This window comes from Rhinopithecus bieti, unplaced genomic scaffold (assembly GCF_001698545.2).
Source record: "Rhinopithecus bieti isolate Rb0 unplaced genomic scaffold, ASM169854v2 scaffold_13014, whole genome shotgun sequence".
NCBI classification, from domain to species: Eukaryota; Metazoa; Chordata; class Mammalia; order Primates; family Cercopithecidae; genus Rhinopithecus; species Rhinopithecus bieti.
Window position 1 is genome coordinate 472,796 of NW_016807364.1, and position 19,492 is coordinate 492,287.

The 19,492-nt window shown below is 37.5% G+C and overlaps 1 protein-coding gene across 1 annotated transcript in view; it reads right to left on the reverse strand.

Moving 5' to 3' along the window:
• Positions 1–207: 207 nt before the first annotated feature.
• The window catches only part of HIBADH (3-hydroxyisobutyrate dehydrogenase), a 141,010-nt gene continuing 121,725 nt past the window's right edge, over positions 208–19,492 (reverse strand). The window contains exons 5-8 of the mRNA XM_017881466.1: positions 17,671–17,804; positions 12,710–12,786; positions 5,855–6,011; positions 208–1,145 (exon numbers count right to left, since the gene is read on the reverse strand). Coding sequence (XP_017736955.1) covers positions 987–1,145; positions 5,855–6,011; positions 12,710–12,786; positions 17,671–17,804 — 527 coding nt within the window. The 3' untranslated portion in view covers positions 208–986. The remainder of the gene's footprint in view (positions 1,146–5,854; positions 6,012–12,709; positions 12,787–17,670; positions 17,805–19,492) is intronic.

A 19,492-nucleotide genomic window follows, 5' to 3' on the forward strand; every position in this document is an offset into this window, starting at 1 on the left:
GACCTAACAAACATTCAAACAAATACTCAATAAGGATTCAGGTAAAGCAGCAAAACGCTGGCTTGCCACTGGCCAACTCAGAGCTTTGTTCCTTTTGACCTCCCCTCCTTTCTCTTTATTCCCATCCTTTCCCCATTAATGTGAACATCAGTTTGTCAGATCATTAGTTCACTGAATGATGGGGAAGAAACAAAAACACCAAGGAAGTATTACCAGTATAGAAATTTATTTGAATTCAAAATAATATGGCTATATTTATAATAATATAATAATTATCTAAAGCAAATATCATCATTGGCTCTGAAATGGGTCTAAAGATGTCATTCTTTTCAAGTCAAAAAAATACGCAGTAAGAATGTACAAGAAAGAAAAATATATAAAAACAAGTCTGCTGAGTGTTGGGAGTTGGTGAGGGATATCCTACCATACTGTGACTGAGTCCAAATAGAAAACATGCTGCAACAGTTCCCCTGCCTTAACAGCTCCCTGGAAAATAAACCAGTAACCCTGGTAGTGCAGTAACCATTTGGTTAACAGGACAAACTTCCTGATGGACACAGATAGTAATTCACTGCATATCCCTTCTCTAACTTCTCTCTTCACACCAATTCCTTTTCTTTAAGATGGGTTTCATCCTGTTGACAAAAGATTTGCTTTTATTTGTAAAGCAGATAATATCCTGATTGGAGGATTCAACGATTTAGCTGAGGATGCTCAGGGATCAAACTTTGTAAAAGGTCAATTCAGCTAGTTAGCAGAGACTATCGGTGGCTTGCAGAAAAAAAATTCAGATAATATGTTTGTTAAAAAGACAAAAAGAGTAAGTGGTTAAAAATGGGTGGAAAAATCCTAGGGATTACTGTGACCTAGACAATCAAAAGCAGACAGGCGACCTTTGATTAAATCCATTTACTTGTGGAGTGAGCCAGAAAGAGGCTCCAAGACAGAGTTTGGTTCCCAACAGTGTCCATGGCCAAAGGGCACACTCAGAAGGTCTCCTCCTCTCGTAGGAACTGGAACACGGATGAGAAGTCTTTCTTCGAGTAGCCCTTTGCACACATCATCCTGTAGATCTGATGGGCCAGACTGCCAAGAAGGATTGGGCTCTTTGTGCTGGTAGCAGAGTCTTGTGCCAATCCCAGATCCTAAATCAAACAGGAGGAGAGAACACATTGAGACTGGTGGTAAAGGCTCTTTGGAACTGTGGTTCCTAATGTTTTGGTTTCAAAGAAGGAAAAATGTAATCTGAAAAAATAAGATAAATACTATGTTAACATTTTTTAATAAGTGCTTTCATATAACTGCAGAACTGCTCCAGACAGAAACCTTCATTTCTGAGTGTCTCTTACATTTTTCCACCTTCCACAATACCTGTTGGTTTTGTTCCACAGATTTGAAGAAAAAAAAAATTTCCCTGTGTAATCTTACCTGCGGAAATTTGTAAGACTGACATAAATGTTTTTTTAATTCTTAAATGAAAACAAAGAGAAATAAAACTGCAAAACAGGAAATAGTTACAAATATTACTTCATCCAATAAATATTTGTAGTGTGCTGACAATGTGCCAGAAGCTGGGATAAAATCATGAGCAAAACAGCCACAGCCCACCCAAACTCACATTGTGTTAAGGAGAAAGACAAATAAGCATGGTATAATTGGATAGGAGGAGTACTATCATGGGATCCAAGGAAGCAGGGTCTGGGGTGCTGGGAAAAGTGAAGAGAAAGAGACAGTGAAGCACAGACCTGGAGCCAGGTGAAAACATCGGGGTGGCAGGGAGGTGGTAGGCAAGGAAGAATGATCCTGGCAGACAGAACAGCAAATGTGAAGGTTTGCAAGAGAGAGAACAAGAGGGAGAAGTGAGTTCAGCATGATGAAAGCAAGGAGTGGGGGATGGGAAAGAATCAGTCTGGTTGAGGCAAGCAAAAGCCAAGGCATCTGGGGGCTTGTCAGACAAGTTGCAGGGATGGACTTTAAGTAACTGAAACTACTACAAAAACTTCAAAGGAGAAGTGACACAATCAGGATTTTACATTTTAGAAGCGGACTCTTGCTTTGTTGTGGAAAATAAACTGGAGAAGATCAGGCTGAAACACAAGATCAGTTAAGATGTATTTGTGGTACAACACACACGAGGCTCAGCCAAGGTACTGCTAGCGGGGGAGGAGGGATGGATTCAAAGCATATTCAAGAAGCAGAATGAACAAACATCATGGGGAATGAGGGAGAGTAAGCTAAGTATGGGCACATCTTGTCTGTCTTACTTTGCTTCACTTTATCATGCTTCACAAATAATGCATGCATGTTTTTGTATTTTAATAATCAAAGGTTTGTGGCAATCCTGCATTGAGCAAGTCTATCAGCACTGTTTTTCCAACAGCATGTGCCCAGTTCATGCAGCTGTCACATTTTGGTAATTCTCACAATATTTCAAACTTTTTCATTACTATTATTTCTGTTATGGTGACTGTGATCAGTGACTTTTTTTTTTTTTTGAGATGGAGTTTCTCTCTTGTTGCCCAGGCTGGAGTGTAGTGGTGCACTCTTGGCTCACTGCAACTTCCGCCTCCCAGGTTCAAGCGATTTTCCTCCCACAGCCTCCTGAGCAGCGGGGATTACAGGCATGGGCCACCACACCCGGCTTTTTTATTTTTAGTAGAGTTATTTTAGTAGGGTTTCGCCATGTTGGCCAGGCTGGTGTTGAACTCCTAACCTCAGGTGATACACCCGCCTCGGCCTCCCGAAGTGCTGGGATTACAGGTATGAGCCACTGCGCCCAGTGATCTTTGATGTTATTATTGAAACTGTTTTGGGGTGTCACAAAGTGCATATAAGATGGCAAACATAATCGATAAATGTGGTACACATGTGTTCTGACTGCCCTGCCGCTGTCTCTCTTTCAACCCTCAGGCCTCCCTATTCCCTGAGACACAAAATATTGAAATTGGGTCAATTAATAACCCTACAATGATCTCTGAGTGTTCAAATGAAAGGAGTCAGCTGTCTCACACTTTAAATCAAAAGCTAGAAATGATTAAGCTTAGTGAGGAAGGCGTGTAGAAAATCAAGACAGGCTGAAAGGCAGGGCCACTAAAACAGCAAAATGCAAAGAAAAAATTCTTGAAGAAAATTACAAATGCTATTCCAGTGAACACATGAATGATAAGTGAAACGGCCTTACTGCTGATAGGGAGAAAGTTTGAGTGGTCTGCATAGATCAAACCAGCCACAACTATCCCTTAAACCAAAGCTTAACCCAGAATAAGGCCCTAACTTTCTTCAATTCTATGAAGGCTGCGAGAGGTGAGGAAGCTGCAGAAGATGTGTGAAGCTGGCAGTGATTAGTTCATGAGGTTTAAGCAAAGAAGCCATCTCCGTAACATAAAAGTGGAAGGTGAAGCAGCAAGTGCTGATGGAGAAACTGCAGGAAGTTATCCAGAAGATCCAGCTATCACTGATGAGGGCGGCCACACTAAACAACAGATTTTCAGTGTAGATGAAACAGCCTGCTGTTGGAAGATATCATCTAGGACTTTCACAGCTAAAGAGAAGTCAATGTCTGGTTCCAAAGCTTCAAAGGACAGGCTAACCCTCTTGTTAAGGGCCAGTGCAGCTGGTGACTTGAAGTTGAAGCCAATGCTCATTTACCATTCCAAAAATCCTAGGGCCCTTAAGAATCACACTGAATCTGCTCTGCCTGTGCTCTACAAATGGAACAACAAAGTCTAGAAGAAAGTGCATCTGTTTATGGGATGGTTTACTGAATATTTTAAGTCCACTGTTGAGACCTACTGGTCAGAAGAAAAGATTCCTTTCAAAACATGACTGCTCACTGACAGTACATGTAGTCACCCAAGGGTGCTGATGGAGATGTACAAGATTAATGTTGTTTTCTTGTCTATGAACACAACATCCATTCTGTAGCCCATGGATCAAAGAGTCATTTTTCAACTCTTATGTGAGAAATATTTCATAAGGCAATAGCTACCATATATAGTGATTCCTCTGACAGATCTGGGCGGAGTAAACTGAAAACCTTATGAAAATAATTTGCCATTCTAGATGCCATTAAGAATATTTGTGATTCATGGGAGGAAGTCAAAATATCAACATTAACAGGAGTTTGGAAGAAGCTGATTCCAATGCTCATGTATAACTTTGAGGCCTTTAAGACTTCAATGGAGAAAGTCACTGCAGATGTGGTGGAAATAGAACTAGAATTAGAAGTGGAGCCTGCAGATGTGACTGAATTACTACCATCTTGTGCTAAACTTGAAGGGATGAGGAGTTGCTTCTTATGGATGAGCAAAGAAAGTGGTTTCTTGAGATAGATCTACTCCTGGTGAAATGACAACAAAGGATTTAGAATATTACACAAATTTAGTTGATAAAGTAGCATCAGGGTCTGAGAGGATTGCCTCCAATTTTGAAAGAAGTTCTACTGTGGGTAAAATGCTATCAAACAGCAGCACATAAATCTTCTATGAAAGGATGACTCAATCAATGCAGTAAACTTAAACTTCATTACTGTCTTATTTTAAGAAATTGTCACAGCCACCCAACCTTCAGCAACCACCACCCTGGTCAATCAGCAGTCATCAACCTCAAGGCAAGACTTTCCACCAGCAAAAAAGACTTATGATTCACTGAAGGCTCAAATAATTGTTAGCATTTTTTAGCAGTAGAGCGTTTTAAAATTAAGATACGTATATTGTTTACACATATGCTACTGCACACTTAATAGACTACGGCATAGTATAAATGTAATTTTTATATGTACTGGGAAACCAAAAAATTTGTGTGACTTGCTTTGTTGTGGTTGTCTGGAACTGAACCCACAATATCTCCAAGGCATGCTTGTGTGGTATCTAGGTATATGTATTCTTACTTTTTCTTTTCTTTTCTTTTTTTTTTTGAGATGAAGTCTTGCTCTGTTACCCAGGCTGGAGTGTAATGGCACAATCTCAGCGGACTGCAGTCTCCACCTCCCGGGTTCAAGCGGTTCTCCTGCCTCAGCCTCCTGAGTAGCTGGGCTTACAGACGCGTGCCACCACGCCTGATTAATTTTTTGTATTTGTAGTAGAAACGGGGTTTCACCATGTTAGCCGGACTGGTCTCGAACTCCTGACCTCAGGTGATCTGCCCACTGTGGCCTCCCAAAATGCTGGGATTATAGGCATGAGCCACCGCGCCTGGCCGTATTCTTACTTTTGAATCAGAAACAAACAAAAAAACCCACCCTCAAATGGGAGAAAATAGCACTGCAGAAATCTGAAAGTTAGCTGGTCTAAAAATTATTTTCTACAGTTGACAGCACAGACTTTCTAAAGTTGAGATCTCAAATTTAAGAGAAGGATGACAGTCTGCTTTTCAAATGACTTAACTAATTTTTACATATAAATCCATATATTAAAATCTTAAAGCAGGAAGATGTATTTGGAAATCTATTATCAATGGGAAAATCCTCTCTTGTGATGCATATATGCACTGCCAGTGTATTATTAACAATGAGAAAATTCTCACTGCTCTCATTTAAGAAGTTGGTAAATTAACATAAGTTTATGATGAACCAAATTTTACCAGCTCATATAAACAAACCCAAGCGCGCGTGTGCGCACACACACACACACACACAGCCTGGCCCATTCTTCTCATCCAAAAGGCCAGGAATAAAAATGAACAAGATACGGATTTTCATTAAGCTAGGTTTTTACTCTTTCAGTGAGAGTGAATATTCTAGTAATTTTGCCTCTTCTATGAGACATATGCTTTATTAAGAGAAAGAGAAGGAAAGTGTTATTAGACCATGAAACATTTTTCCTTCTCTCTTGGTTAGTGTCTACATTTACCATACCTTAGCCATGAGTGTTGTTCCAAATCCACCCTGATAGTTATTAGCCGAGGGAACACCGTCCATCACTCCAGGCACAGGATTGTAAGTGTCACTTGACCAACACCGTCCTGAGCTCATGTTTAGGATTTTAGCCAATAGTTTTGGGTCAAGCCCTAATCTGTCAAAGGTCAAAGAAAAGAAGTGTTAAGTGTCAAAATGTACAAGTCGTGCGTGACTTATTTATGTATGGGGATGCTCCATCTTCTCTCTCCATCTATTATATGTCTTCTAAAATCTAAGCAGATTGATATGAGAGTGAAGAATCCAATTTTGAATTATAGGGTACTAAACACTACTGGTTAAATAAAATTTTTGAGCCAGGACCATTTTGCATTTAGAGAAAACCTTCTATGTTATCCTGTTATTAAGAAAAACTAATATATAATTGCATAAAAGTACTATTGGTTTATCACACTCATGGGTTTTCTAATCTTTGGACATTACTACATTTATGTGTCACATAAGAACCTTAAACCAATATGATAATTTAAATTCTACATTCTTTACCCACAAATGATATATTTCAGAAAGAAATATTGACAGATAAACGATGCATCATGGGAGTCTGTGTGAATGCATTTATATGTATGTTTATTCCTTTAGTTTTTATAAGAATAAATGCAAAGAGATGAGCCAGGAGCTGCAAATGAGCTTAAGTTATTATAAAAGACGACTTTTTTGCTGCAAACTTTTCCTTACTTATTAAATCTTTATTAGACAATCTTGCTTATGAAGCAAGTCTGCACAGAGTTGTGACATATGCTATCTATTCAGAGACATGCATTATAGTTCTGGGTCAACTGCTGATAAGGTTACTGATCCTGATAAAACAAAGCTTGCCCAAGCGGAAACATCATTTGTTCTATCACTGGGCTGATGGCATAAACGGCTGTTCAATATGGACCCTAGAAAAAATAGAATCAAAATGCTCCATTACTTGGATTCTAAAGATATAATGCAGTTTGGGAAGCACAATTTTGCTAAGTATCATTGAATCAATTTGGTTTCTTTCATACACAGAGCCATTATGAAACAATTGTCATAAAAGCTTCCCGCTTTTTCTTAAAACCAACCTCTTCCAGAAAATAAAAACATTGAAGAGACACTTATGTAAATGTTAAACAAACTGTGCATCTTGGCATGCTTAGATTGTTTGTGTGTCTAAAACACGTCTGTTTATTTCAAAATCTGAATATCATGGCCAATAAAACATTTTTTTCAGATGCTAGAGCAGGGGGCTGAGGCTAACAGCCAAAAATATGTATGGAATTACCACATAATACAACTGTTACGTAATCAGGCTTTAAGGGGTAGCTGTGGTTCCCAGACTGCTATGTGGCATATCAAGTATCTGAATTCATATGGTGGCCCATGTTATAGTGATGGGTTTTACTAAGGATTATAACAGATACAGAAACTCAGTCTAAATCAGCTATCATTCATTCTGTTCAACTGTAGATTCCCAGAGAGAAACCCAACAGTTTCATTCATTCTTTTATAGAGACCCAAGTTCACTGCATGTCTAGTTTGGTACTGATGCTTGCTTTCTCCTTTTAAATAAGATTAGGCTATCAGTATGCTATTGTAGTATATCACTTAGGAAAAGATAAAGCCAGTGTGCTTAGAGAATAATTGTGAAAAGTAAAACCACAAATTAACAATTAGTTAATTTGCTATAACTGGAACGTACAAATGTTCAAGAATGCATACATCTAATATGCTCCATAAGGAGAAAATACTTTTAAAGACTCCAAAACGTCGCTTTCTCCCTCCATTTGAAATACAATTTCAGGGCTTCCTAATTTAGATCTTTTAAGATGGTTCATCACATTTAAAGCAACAGAATTCCTCCCTTCTTTCTGATCTACCAAGTTACACTCAGTAGTAGCTCACAAGAGCTTTTACGGCTAAGGAAATTCTTTTCTATAATATTCAACAAAATGGTGAGCAAAGCTAATTATCCTAACTTTGTAAAACCCTACATTTTTCTTGAATGTTCAAGGAAGAGTACTGGTACTGATTGATGGAAGCCCTTTTTGGTGAACACATTACTATTTAGAAGCATCCTGAGGGGCACACACAAAAAATCAGGCGGCAGTTTTTCATTCTCACTTTTCAAATCTGATGCTTCCCCACCGTGCTGATTCCCTTCAGGAGATAGTTACTCCCTCTCCACTTCCCTCCCCCTGCCCCCACCCGCAGCAAAGTGTATCATTAAAAAGAGCAAGTTAGAAGTGTTTTGCATTTCATCTTTCTGAGGATTCTTTCTCTGGCACATACATAACTGACAGTTAAAATTAGACATGATATTAAAATCAGTTACTGAAGTCCTCTGTTTTCCACTGTGCCCAAGGCTTGTAATGGTCTGAAACCAGCTAGAATACACAGTAATTGTCATTCAGAGTCTATCCTAGAACGTCATGCTTCACTGGAGAAGACTGAGTTTCCATTCGAAATCAACAAATTAATCCAAGACAGGTATCTGAAAGGGCAAGTTTAATAGGAAGCAGCTACTGGGCTCTCAACCATGATAAAATGTTATTGCTGTTTCCCTGTAAATTGGCTGGGAACATATGATACTTTCTGCATAAGAGCCCCATTGCTGTTCAGAAGATATACAGCTCAAGCCATCAAAAGAATGACAGTCTGTCAGTCCCCATAATAACTTGCCACTGGATGTGGTTCGAGAGTGCATGTGTGCATGCATGTGGCTTTACAATTGCTGGAATGTTCTCTGATATAAACAGAATGAATTCATTGCTCTGACTGCATATATAATGCATCTCAAATAAACGTCACTGTGTCAAATCTACTCACCTCTAAAACATAAGAATTTTAAATGAGGTTTTGGAAGAAGTAAAAATAATGCATAAACTATAAAAAAATTTTAAAAATTAAACATTTGCCTTCATTGTAACCAAGACTTTAAGGGCCAAAAAAGTTTGTTTATATTATCTGTGAGTAATCTATACTGTCTGGTTTTACGAAAGAACGAAACAAATTGTCACTAAACTGGGATGTTTGTATCACAGGAACATATCTGGAAATGAAACATCTAAGACCATGTCAATTTTAATTAATCACTTATCCATCAATGTTTACTGAGATCTACTATACCCAAGTGCTACACATGCAGCCAAGGAGACAGTAAGAAGGAAGCTAAGAGGAGGCTGTGCCTGTCTGCCAGGAGGGCTGAGTTAAGACCCACCTGGATAACTTTTACCTTTGGCAAGAGAAGTGCCATATCTTATCCCCTCACTCACTCACTCCGCTACCTCCTCCCTCCTCTCCTTATTTATCTGACAAATCTTCACTGGGTGCCTAATACCTGCCAGGTATATTCTTAAGATACAGCAATGAGTAAACAAATCATTCCCCTTCATGGAGCTTCTAGATGGGAAGACAGGTAATAAACAGACAAATAAATATGTAATGCCAGCTAGTGAGACATGTTAGGAAGAAAAAGATTAAAGTACAATTTAATTTCAAACAATAACCACCTCACCACAACCACAAATATCATTACCACATATCGACACCTATACTATGTGCCAGAAATTGTTTTACGTGAGTTAACTCACTTAATCTTCACAACAACCCAGTGGATAGAATTATTTTTGTCATTTTATAAACGAGAGAAGCTTAATTATGTGGCACAGCTTGGATGCAGACCTACATGCACGCCCAAACACATGCTATTGTATTGGCTAGTAGTTGACTATTAAGTAGGTGGTGAACTTAATATGTATTGGTATACATAGGTGGTAAACCAATACGTATTGGCTAGTTGTTGATAAAATATGATGGCATTTTATCAGTTTATTAAGAAGTTTGTATGATAAGTGAATGATTTGGGTTGACATAGTCTTAGATCTGTTTCATTTCCAGATCTGTTCCTGTGATACAAACATCCCAGTTTAGTGACATAATTTGTTTTGTTCTTACGTAAAACCAGACAGTATAGAGACATACAAAGAACAAACTTTTTGGCCGTTTACAAATTACAAACCTTTGCCATCTGTTATATTTATTAGGGTACACAACTAAGGCTCCAGTCATCACATAAATGCAAAAGCAACATCTTCTAAGGGCAGTAGGCAAAAAACTATTAATAAAACTACACTGGAGGGAAAGTTCTCATCTTGAACAGCTTTCCAGAAGTTCAGCTGCTTCAAGCTTCTTTTGGTGGAAGACAATACAGTGGGTGCTGGAGGAGCCTGGGCCTGGTTGGTAATGCAAATAACTTGTTATACTACCAATATATATATATTTTTTAAATCAATTTCCAGTGGAGCTGGTAATTTAAAACAACAAAACATTATCAATGTTGTCTCTATGTGATACACAGGAACAAAACCTCTCTAATACAAGTAGGGTACTTTCAGGGCCATAAAACTATGATTCTAATGCCTATGTAGGAATCCAATTAGAAAGCAGAAAGGTCTCATAAAAAAGGAATCTCAAAATATATTGTATACCAAATTTTGTTCTCTTTTCTTTTTTTTTTTTTACAACATTTAAAATTTTGCTAACATCCATAAAGACTCATTGTAAAAGAGCATAGGGTCAATAAGAATTTTAAACTTGTAAGATTTTATTCTTCATTTTTTTAAAAAAAGGTGAACAGTGTTCCAGAAAAACCACTGACTTATGAGAATAAAATTAATCAGAGATGATCACTTCACAGGAATGGGTGACTCAATTTGTAAATGTTGACATTAATGCTCTGAAAAATTTCACTTCAGAGTGGACAGAATATAAATGTGGCTAAACCATTTTCATGCTATACTACTTTGTGGGAATTTACTACTTGGGAATTTATGCTTGCTGATGCCAATTTTCTCTTTCACCTTGCAGAGCTCAATAAATCGTGGCCGCTCTCTATACTCTATTAGAGAACAATCCTGTCACTTTAAACCATGTCTGTAAACCATGGAGAAAAGACAATAGCAGAAGCATTCATTTCTAGGGCCTTTAAACCACTGAGAATCTTTGTAAGATAAAGTGGTAAATCCTCATGTTATGAAAATAAGCAATTCATTGGTATAATCTGAAACACTAGAAACTTATACATTATTTTTAACAGTTAAGTACAACTAGTGAGTTTCTGCCTTGTGTTCAGACTTTTAAAATATATTTTATGTTGTATGTATCAGTATATATGTAGTTTTAGAAAAATGAAACATTTAAAAGTTTCATATTTCTAAATAATAATTCTGTCATAGTTGATCAGAGCCAAAATAAGGGAATCTTTGTTGTTTCTGCTCTCTTACATGTCTTTTTTTTTTTTTAATCACTTTTCATTTTCTCCTTGAAAACGAACCCACTACAAGTGAGTGGGCAAACAGGGAAAGGTGTAGTACAGTATAGCCTAGGTTCATCCAGCCTTTTACTTTATATCATCATTTATATCCAGAAAATAAAAATAAAATTCTAAACATACATATGCAACACCAATCCTGCTGTCAACACCAATTGTATATGCAATTTATGTTCCAGAAATGTACATTTTTCTCTTCCATGAAATTAGTCTAGAGAATGAACATGAAAACAAGTTGCTAGTAACCAGTTTTTCAATTATAAGTGACCCATATCCTAAAACTGGCCACAATACAAACATAACACTCTGAAAAGGTGCCTATATACTACCACTTTTATTAAGGCTCTGTACAGACATGCTTTACTGTCTTATGGACATTCAATTTTAAAATGTAAATGGTACACGATATTGATAAACCAATTAGTGCTGATGCAAAGCAAATTCCTCTTTTATCTCAATTACAACATGACAACTTAATAGGTCAAGATAGTTAAACATCTGAGACAAGGGCAATTCAATAAAATAACAGCATCTTGATATGGTAATTAAGAGGAAATGTGAATCCGTTACTGTGTTTTCAAAATATCTCAAGTATGTTGGCTCTTTTATTACTTTTATTAAAAGCTGTGCTAGGAAACACTATTCTGTTTTGTGATATATTTGGTAAGCAGTTTTGGGGAATGTGATGAAAGCAACTGAGTAAAGCATCCTGCTCATTAAGCGTTTTCTAAAATAAGCAATGTATATTTATTATTTTCATGAAATATAAAACATTCAAAAAATTAATTAGGTGATTAATCATATGTAGCATTACTAACCCAAAAGATTAAAGGCTAAAATTAAGACATTAACCTTAAGCATTTAAAAGATGATCATCCATAGGAAAAACAGAATTCCTGAATCACTTTAAGCAAAGTATGCCATTTTAATAGAAAGATACATACTAATGCAAAGTAACTAAACGACAGGCAAAATAAAATGAAACAGTTATATATATGAACCACAGCTTTATGAATGCTATCCAGTTTTTAGCCTGAGAATGAACCACCAAGAACACTTTTAGGGCAGATTTGGGGGACCATATTTTTAAAAGGTACATAAACTAGTCACATGGTAGCATACCACTTGAATTCACTACACACTAAAACCATGTCTTACACAAATTTGTCCCGACATTGCCAAAGTATGTTTACATTTTATAGTAAAAATGTTTCTTGCATTTCAACATAATAGAAGAAATGCGGCTCCCATATAAAAAGGATAATATAATTTCAGATGCACAGGCAATACATTTTATGGCTATGGCAAAAAGTATTCATGCTCTCCTGGGTCCTATTGCTTGTCCAATAAGCAAAGTCTATTCAAGTTCAATAATGAAGTACTTTCAAAATGTTCTTGGATCAACTCATTTATCTCTCATGAACATCATTTTTTTAACATCAGAAAATCAAATAGGAAAGCCTATAAAATGTTAGTATAAAATGTACTATTCAAACCTGATTCCAAGATTCATAGTTTCAGCAGTTCCGATCATACTAATAGCTAACAGCATGTTGTTGCAGATCTTTGCCGCCTGAAAATAAATTGAGTACATATTAAATATCTGTATTTTCAAGCTAAAACTCACAGGATGTTTTTCCTTGCCCAATTCCAGGGGCTACTTTCTAAAAGAAATAACATTCAACTGTTGATTTTCTCGAGTGGGGAAGAGAACGTGATGCAGCCTGGCTCCCTCTGAACCTCATGCTATCCCAGAGCAGACTTGCAGGTCTCCTCCACTAGGTAATAAATTTGCCTCTGTGAAAATTGATTTTCCACATAGCTACTACGGGCTCAGCACTGGAGGGTACAACCGCTCTTTACGGGACGGAACTTACAGTCTAACTGGGAAATGGGAGTAATATGCTATATGAAAAGGCAACAAAACAAGTGGTGAATTGTAAGGTAGAGGCTATAAGAGATAGGAGGAGGAGCTCAGAGCAACACCGTCACTGAAGGCAGGAAGAGAGAGGAAGTGGAACCTGAAATCATCCTTTAGGAGGCCAAGGCAGGATTTAAACAGGCAAGAAAGGGAAAGAAGGAGATCAGGGAGAAGGGTAAATATATAAGGATTAAATATTTTACATGGGATGTTGCTGGGGAACAGTAAGAAAATTGATTAATATGCCTATGTTTTAAGGAATGGTGAGAAATCTGGTAGTTAAGAGTGGGGCAGAACAAGACAGCTATGAAAGCTAGGGTGGAGAGTTAAAATTTGACACGGTAGGAAATTGGGATCTATTCAAAGTTTCAGAATGGGGAAGCACTATGATGATACAAGCATCTTGATGGAGTTGGTCTGGGTTATGGTGTTGGACTGAGGGGTAAATTTGGCATTCAGAGACCTATTAGGCCCCCTGAGCAATAAACTAGGTGTGAGACACTGAAAGAAAGGGTTGGACCAGGTCCTGTGTTGAATGGAAATGAAGGTCAACAATGAGAGTAATTTGAATTAATAGAGCTTGAAGACTGTGTAAGACTATGGAGACAATAAATATATCTAAGATAATACCAAGTCTAGAGTGAGATAGAGTCCTAGTGACTAGGATAAAAGCATTAAGAGGAGGAGAGAGAGAGAGAGAGAGAGAGAGAGAGAGAGAGAGAGAGAGAGAGAGAGTGTGTGTGTATTGGGAGGGGGAGGGAAACAACTAGCTTGATTTCAGTGTTCAGTATTGTTTAATCATCTCTGTCAATCACCTCATATTTCTAAATGAAAGTTACTTTTCAAGAAAAAGTTTGAAGTCCAGGGGTTATTGCTGCCTGATTATACTACAAATAGAGCTATGGCAAGTACAGTTGACCCTTGAATAATGAGGGGGTTAGGGGTGCCAACCCCCAGTTGCAGTCAAAACCTATGTATAACTTTTGACTCTCCAAAAACTTAACTACTAATAGCCCACTGTTGACTGGAAGCCTCGTCAATAACATAAACAGTTGATTAACACATATTTTTACATGTATTATATATTGTATTCTTACGGTAAAGTAAGCTACAGAAAAAATGTTACTGAATCATGAGGAAGATAAAATATATTTATTATTCATTAAGTGGAAGTGGATCATCATAAAGGTCTTCAATTCCATCATCTTAATAATGAGTAGGCTGAGGAGGAAGAGGAGGTGTTGGCTCTTTGCTGTCTCAGGGGTGATTGCTCTTTGCTGTCTCAGGGGTGACAGAGGCAGAAAAGATGGAGGTGGTAGAAGGGGAGGCAGGAGGGGCGGGCACACTCCGGATAACTTTACGGAAATTGTAATTTCTATCAGACTTTTCTGCTGTTTCATTTCTCTAAAAACGTTTTTGTATGGTACCAATCTGTCTTCCACTGTTTGCTTTATTTTCAGTGTCTGTATCATAGAAAGGTCCATGTTGTAAAAGAAGTTAAAAAGAGTCTTGAATAATCAGAACTGTTCTGCTTTACTGTCTAATGTCAATTTGTTTCCTGGCACTGCTTTCAGTACATCATCTTCCTCCTCATCGGGCACTGTTCAGAAGCACTCATCTCCATCAAGTCTCTTCTGTTAATTACTCTGGTGTGGTGTCTACTAGCTCTTGAATTTCTCCAAGATCCATATCTTGAAAGCTTTCATACACTCCCCACCTTTTCTGCCATATGCACAGTCTCTTTAGTGATTTCCTTGATTGGCCCTGCCATAAATCCTGTGAAGTCCTGTACAACATCTGGACACTTTTTTCCAGCAGGAATTTACTGTTAGGGACTTGATGGCTTTCAAGGTGTTTTCTACAGTAACAATGGCATCTTCAGTGGTGTAATCATTCCAGATTTTCATGATGTTCTATCAGGGTTTTCTTCCACAGTGACAATCCTTCCCATAGAGTACCATGTGTAATGAGCCTTAAAGGTCCTTATGATCCCCTAATCTAGAGGCTGAATTAGGGGTGTTGTGTTTAGGGGCAAGTTGGCCCCTTGGATGCCTTCAGTGTTGAACTCATATTATTCTGGGTGGCCAGGGGTACTGTCCAATATCAAAATAACTTTAAAAGTCAGTCCCTTACTGGTAAGGTATTTCCTGACTCCAGAGACAAAGCCATTGATGGAAACAATTCAGAAACAGGGTTCTCATTGTCCAGGCCTTCTTGCTGTACAACCAAAAGACAGGCAGCTGGTATTTATCTTTTTACTCAAAGCCTCAGGAGTTAGCAACTTTATAGATAAGGGCAGTCCTGATTATCAACCCAACTGCATTTGTACAAAACAGGAGAGTTAGCCTATCCTTTCCTGCCTTAAATCCTGGTGCTTGCTTCTCTTCCCAATAAATGTCCTTTGAGCATCCTTTTTATTTCCCCCCATAATAGGGCACTTCTGTCTGGATTAAAAACTCATTCAGGCAGATATCCTTTCTCTTCAACTATTTTTCTTAATGGCACCAGGGAACTGTCTGCTGTCTCTTGGTTGGCAGAAGCTACGTCGTTTATTATCTTGACATTTTTAAAGCAAACTTTCTAAAATTATCAAACCATCCTTTGCTGGCATTAAATTCTCCAGCTTTAGATCCTTCATTTTCTTTTTGCTTTAAGTTGTCATATAATGACTTCACTTTTTCTTGAATCATATTAGATGTAAGTATGCCTTTCTATAGCAATCCTGCATCTACATAAAAGCTGCATTTTCAATGTGAGATAAAAGATGTTTTGCAAAAGTGCAAGCCTGCTGGAGTAGCTGCAGTGATGGGTTCATGACTATTCTTTTCTTTTTTTACAATGGTCCTTACATTGAATTTGTTTATCTTGAAATGGAGGGCAAATGCAACCGCAGACCTCAATCCATGGTACATATCAGGCAATTCAGCTTTTTCTTGTGATGTCATGACTTTTCTCAGCTTCTTGGGAGCACTTCCAGCATCACTAGTGGCACTTTGTATGGGTCCTATGGTGTCATTTAAGGTTTATGGTATTGCACTAAACATGATTAAAAAATACAAGAGAATTCCAAGAGATCAGTGTTTACTATGATATACAATTTACTGAAGAGATGAACCACTCACACAAAGATGATTAGTGTCACATGACATTTTATGCCCAATACTTGTAACACGTGAGTTCACTGCAATAGCAACAGGAGGTGGCCACAAAATTATTACAGCAGTACAGTATTACTACAGTTAATTTTATGCCGTTATGATTTAATACTTCTTTTCCCAATTGTGAATGGTGCCATGTATGGTCTATAAGTGTTTGTAAATTTTGATAAATTTTAACTCTTTGTAACAGATTTGTGCATATTTATAAACTAGTATCTATCTACATATATTTTATGCATTCGTGACATATCTTTTTCTTAATTTTTTTGGTTTTTTTTTTTTTTTTTTTTTTTTTTGAGACAGAGTCTCGCTCAGTCGCCCAGGCTGGAGTAAAGTGGCGCGATCTCGGCTCACTGCAAGCTCCGCCTCCCGGGTTCACGCCATTCTCCTGCCTCAGCCTCCCAAGTAGCTGGGACTACAGGCGCCCGCCACACGCCCAGCTAATTTTTTGCATTTTTAGTAGAGATGGGGTTTCACCGTGTTAGCCAGGATGGTCTCGATCTCCCGACCTCGTGATCCGCCCGCCTCAGCCTCCCAAAGTGCTGGGATTACAGGCGTGAGCCACCGTGCCCAGCCAATTTTTTTGGTATTTACAGGCCATGTGGTTCATCTGTTTTTTCAAACTGTCACAAATCTTCAAAAAGTTTTCAATATATCTATGGAAAAAAATACATGTATAAGTGGGCCCACGGAGTTCAAATCTGTGTTGTCCAAGGGTCAACTGTAATTACAAAATTAGGTGGAGGAAAATAGCAACTCAGAAACAAGCACTTCAAAATAAGAGCAGTTTTAAGGATGATTTCAGTAGTTGCTGGGATGACATGTCAAGATCCTAATAATGAAATTTTTTTCCCTTTTTTATTTTTTTTTGAGATAGGTTCTTGCTCTATCACCCAGGCTGACTGCAGTGGCTCTATCATGGCTCACTGCAACCTCGATCCCCCACCCCTGGGCTCAGGTGATCCCCCCATCTCAGCCTCCTAAGTAGCTGGGACTATATAAGTGTGTGTCACCACACTCGACTAACTTTTTTGTTTATTGTAGAGATGCGGTCTTACTATGTTGCTCTGGCTGGTGTCTAACTCCTGGGCCCAAGTGATCTTCCTGCTTCAGCCTCCCAAACTGTTGGGATTACAGGCATGAGTCATCACGTCTGGCCAATAATGGAAGTTTTTTAAATAAGTTAATTGACTGATGTCTGCTGAAGCCCACCAGGAATGATGCAAAACTAATTTATTCCAAATAAATTTTTAAAAATCTGAGCAAAGAAAGAATCCAAAGGTTGAAGAAAGAAGAATAAAAATATGGTCAGGAAAGAGAAAGGAACATTAGTCAATTTTACATCATCAAGTCAAGGTCATTAATGTAAAAATCTTACCTGCCCAGTCCCAACAGCTCCACAGTATACCACGTTGGAGCCCATGCACCCCAGCAACTCTTGGGCAGCAGCAAATTCATCTTCAACTCCTCCCACCATAAACGTGAGGTTCCCAGATCGTGCAGCTCCTACACCTGAATCATTTGGGGGTAAAGGGATAGAAGCAAAAGAATACATTTCTTAAAATTTTTAGGCATATAATAAAATTAAGAGAAACCAACTAAAACATCCTGCCTCCAAACTGTATTTATGCCAGGCATGTATAAGATACTCTTAAATCTCTACAGAAATATTCAACAATCAAGTATCACCCAGATTAATCACAAACCAAAAGAGACATACAGATTCAGTCGTACTCTCAATCTCAACTCACCTTAATCATTTCGGCACAATCATGGCCTAACAGATAAGGGAACTTAAAATGTAAATGTTATTATTCCCATGCATCTATTATTCTCCTAAGAAACCTATTAAGTTACAGAAAGTATACAAAAAAAAAGTTTTACCTGGGCCCTGATCAGCAAAGGAGCAGCCAGAGAGACGTCTGCTGCCCACGTTTGGATTTGGGGTTCTTGCTCATTCACCCACTCTCCAAATACTATCTATAAGTGAGATCTATAAAGAGGGAGACCTGGCTCTTTGTTCCTTAAACAAGTAGGCATTTCAGATGGTAGATTCTTTTTTTAAGGCAAGGAAAACTGTTGCTTATTTTGACTGATTATTCTCATGTGTACTTTTCAATATTATTTGATTTTTCTTTTCCTTCCTGCTATACATCTTTTGGGCAATTTATTTTTAGTGACATGAGCAAGAAGAAGAAATAAACTTTAACACTGACTTCACTACTCCTTAGTAGCTTTTAACAAAGACTTAATGCATGTTCATTCATTCGAGTGACTGGAGAAACAACTTTTTATTTAGCACAGAAAATATGATCTAGACTTGTCCTAAAAGGAAGAGGAAGAAGCTTCATTCATCTAAACTTTTATTAACTATAAAATCAAGAGTATTATTACTGTTTTTAATATTCAAAGAAATCTTGGTTCATAATTTTCAAGCTAGGCTTTATTTTTCAAAACTTCCCAGGCAAGTATGTGGAAGAACTTATTTTACAGTATGGTAAGAACAAAGAAACTGTAATTGTCTGTAGTATGTATCAAATCTGGCCATTAGAATAGACAGCTGCAAGTAATGGCGTGCTTTTGAATTTAATGTATTCAATGAAATACAGTATTTATATGTTTTATAAAAGCCCAAGAGATACCTATTTCATTCAAATTATGAATATTTTGCTTTCTATTTTATAGTTTATACTATTCATAACTAATTATTAAAAGTCAAAAAAAAGTCAGCATTATGCTAGCCAAACAATCTTGGAATAGTGAGTGCCCACATGTTCTAAAAACCTGAGATGCTCACGCATATGGTTAAATTACATTATTTTGCAATATCTTCACTTTGAAATGGATTATATACAAAAACCCAATTTATAAAAAATGCTTTCAGTTAGCCAATGTATGTCATTCAAACATTCTTATTAACATTTAAGTGACCGCTGTTTTGTTAGTTTCTAGTTTACTTTATCAAAATGGTAAACCATTAATGTTTTACAATTATTTTGCTCAATTTCTATAGCCATTTTTATTTAAACCATATAACCACCATTCCTCCTAATCCTGTTGATCTCACCTAGAGAAATTAAGTAGACGATTTAAGTCAAAGCTTACAAACAAATCCAGCACTATCCATCATAGATCAATAGCTTTGCTTTGTATTTAGATTATAGACTGCTAAATAGCTTCAGAGTCATTTATTTAAAAAA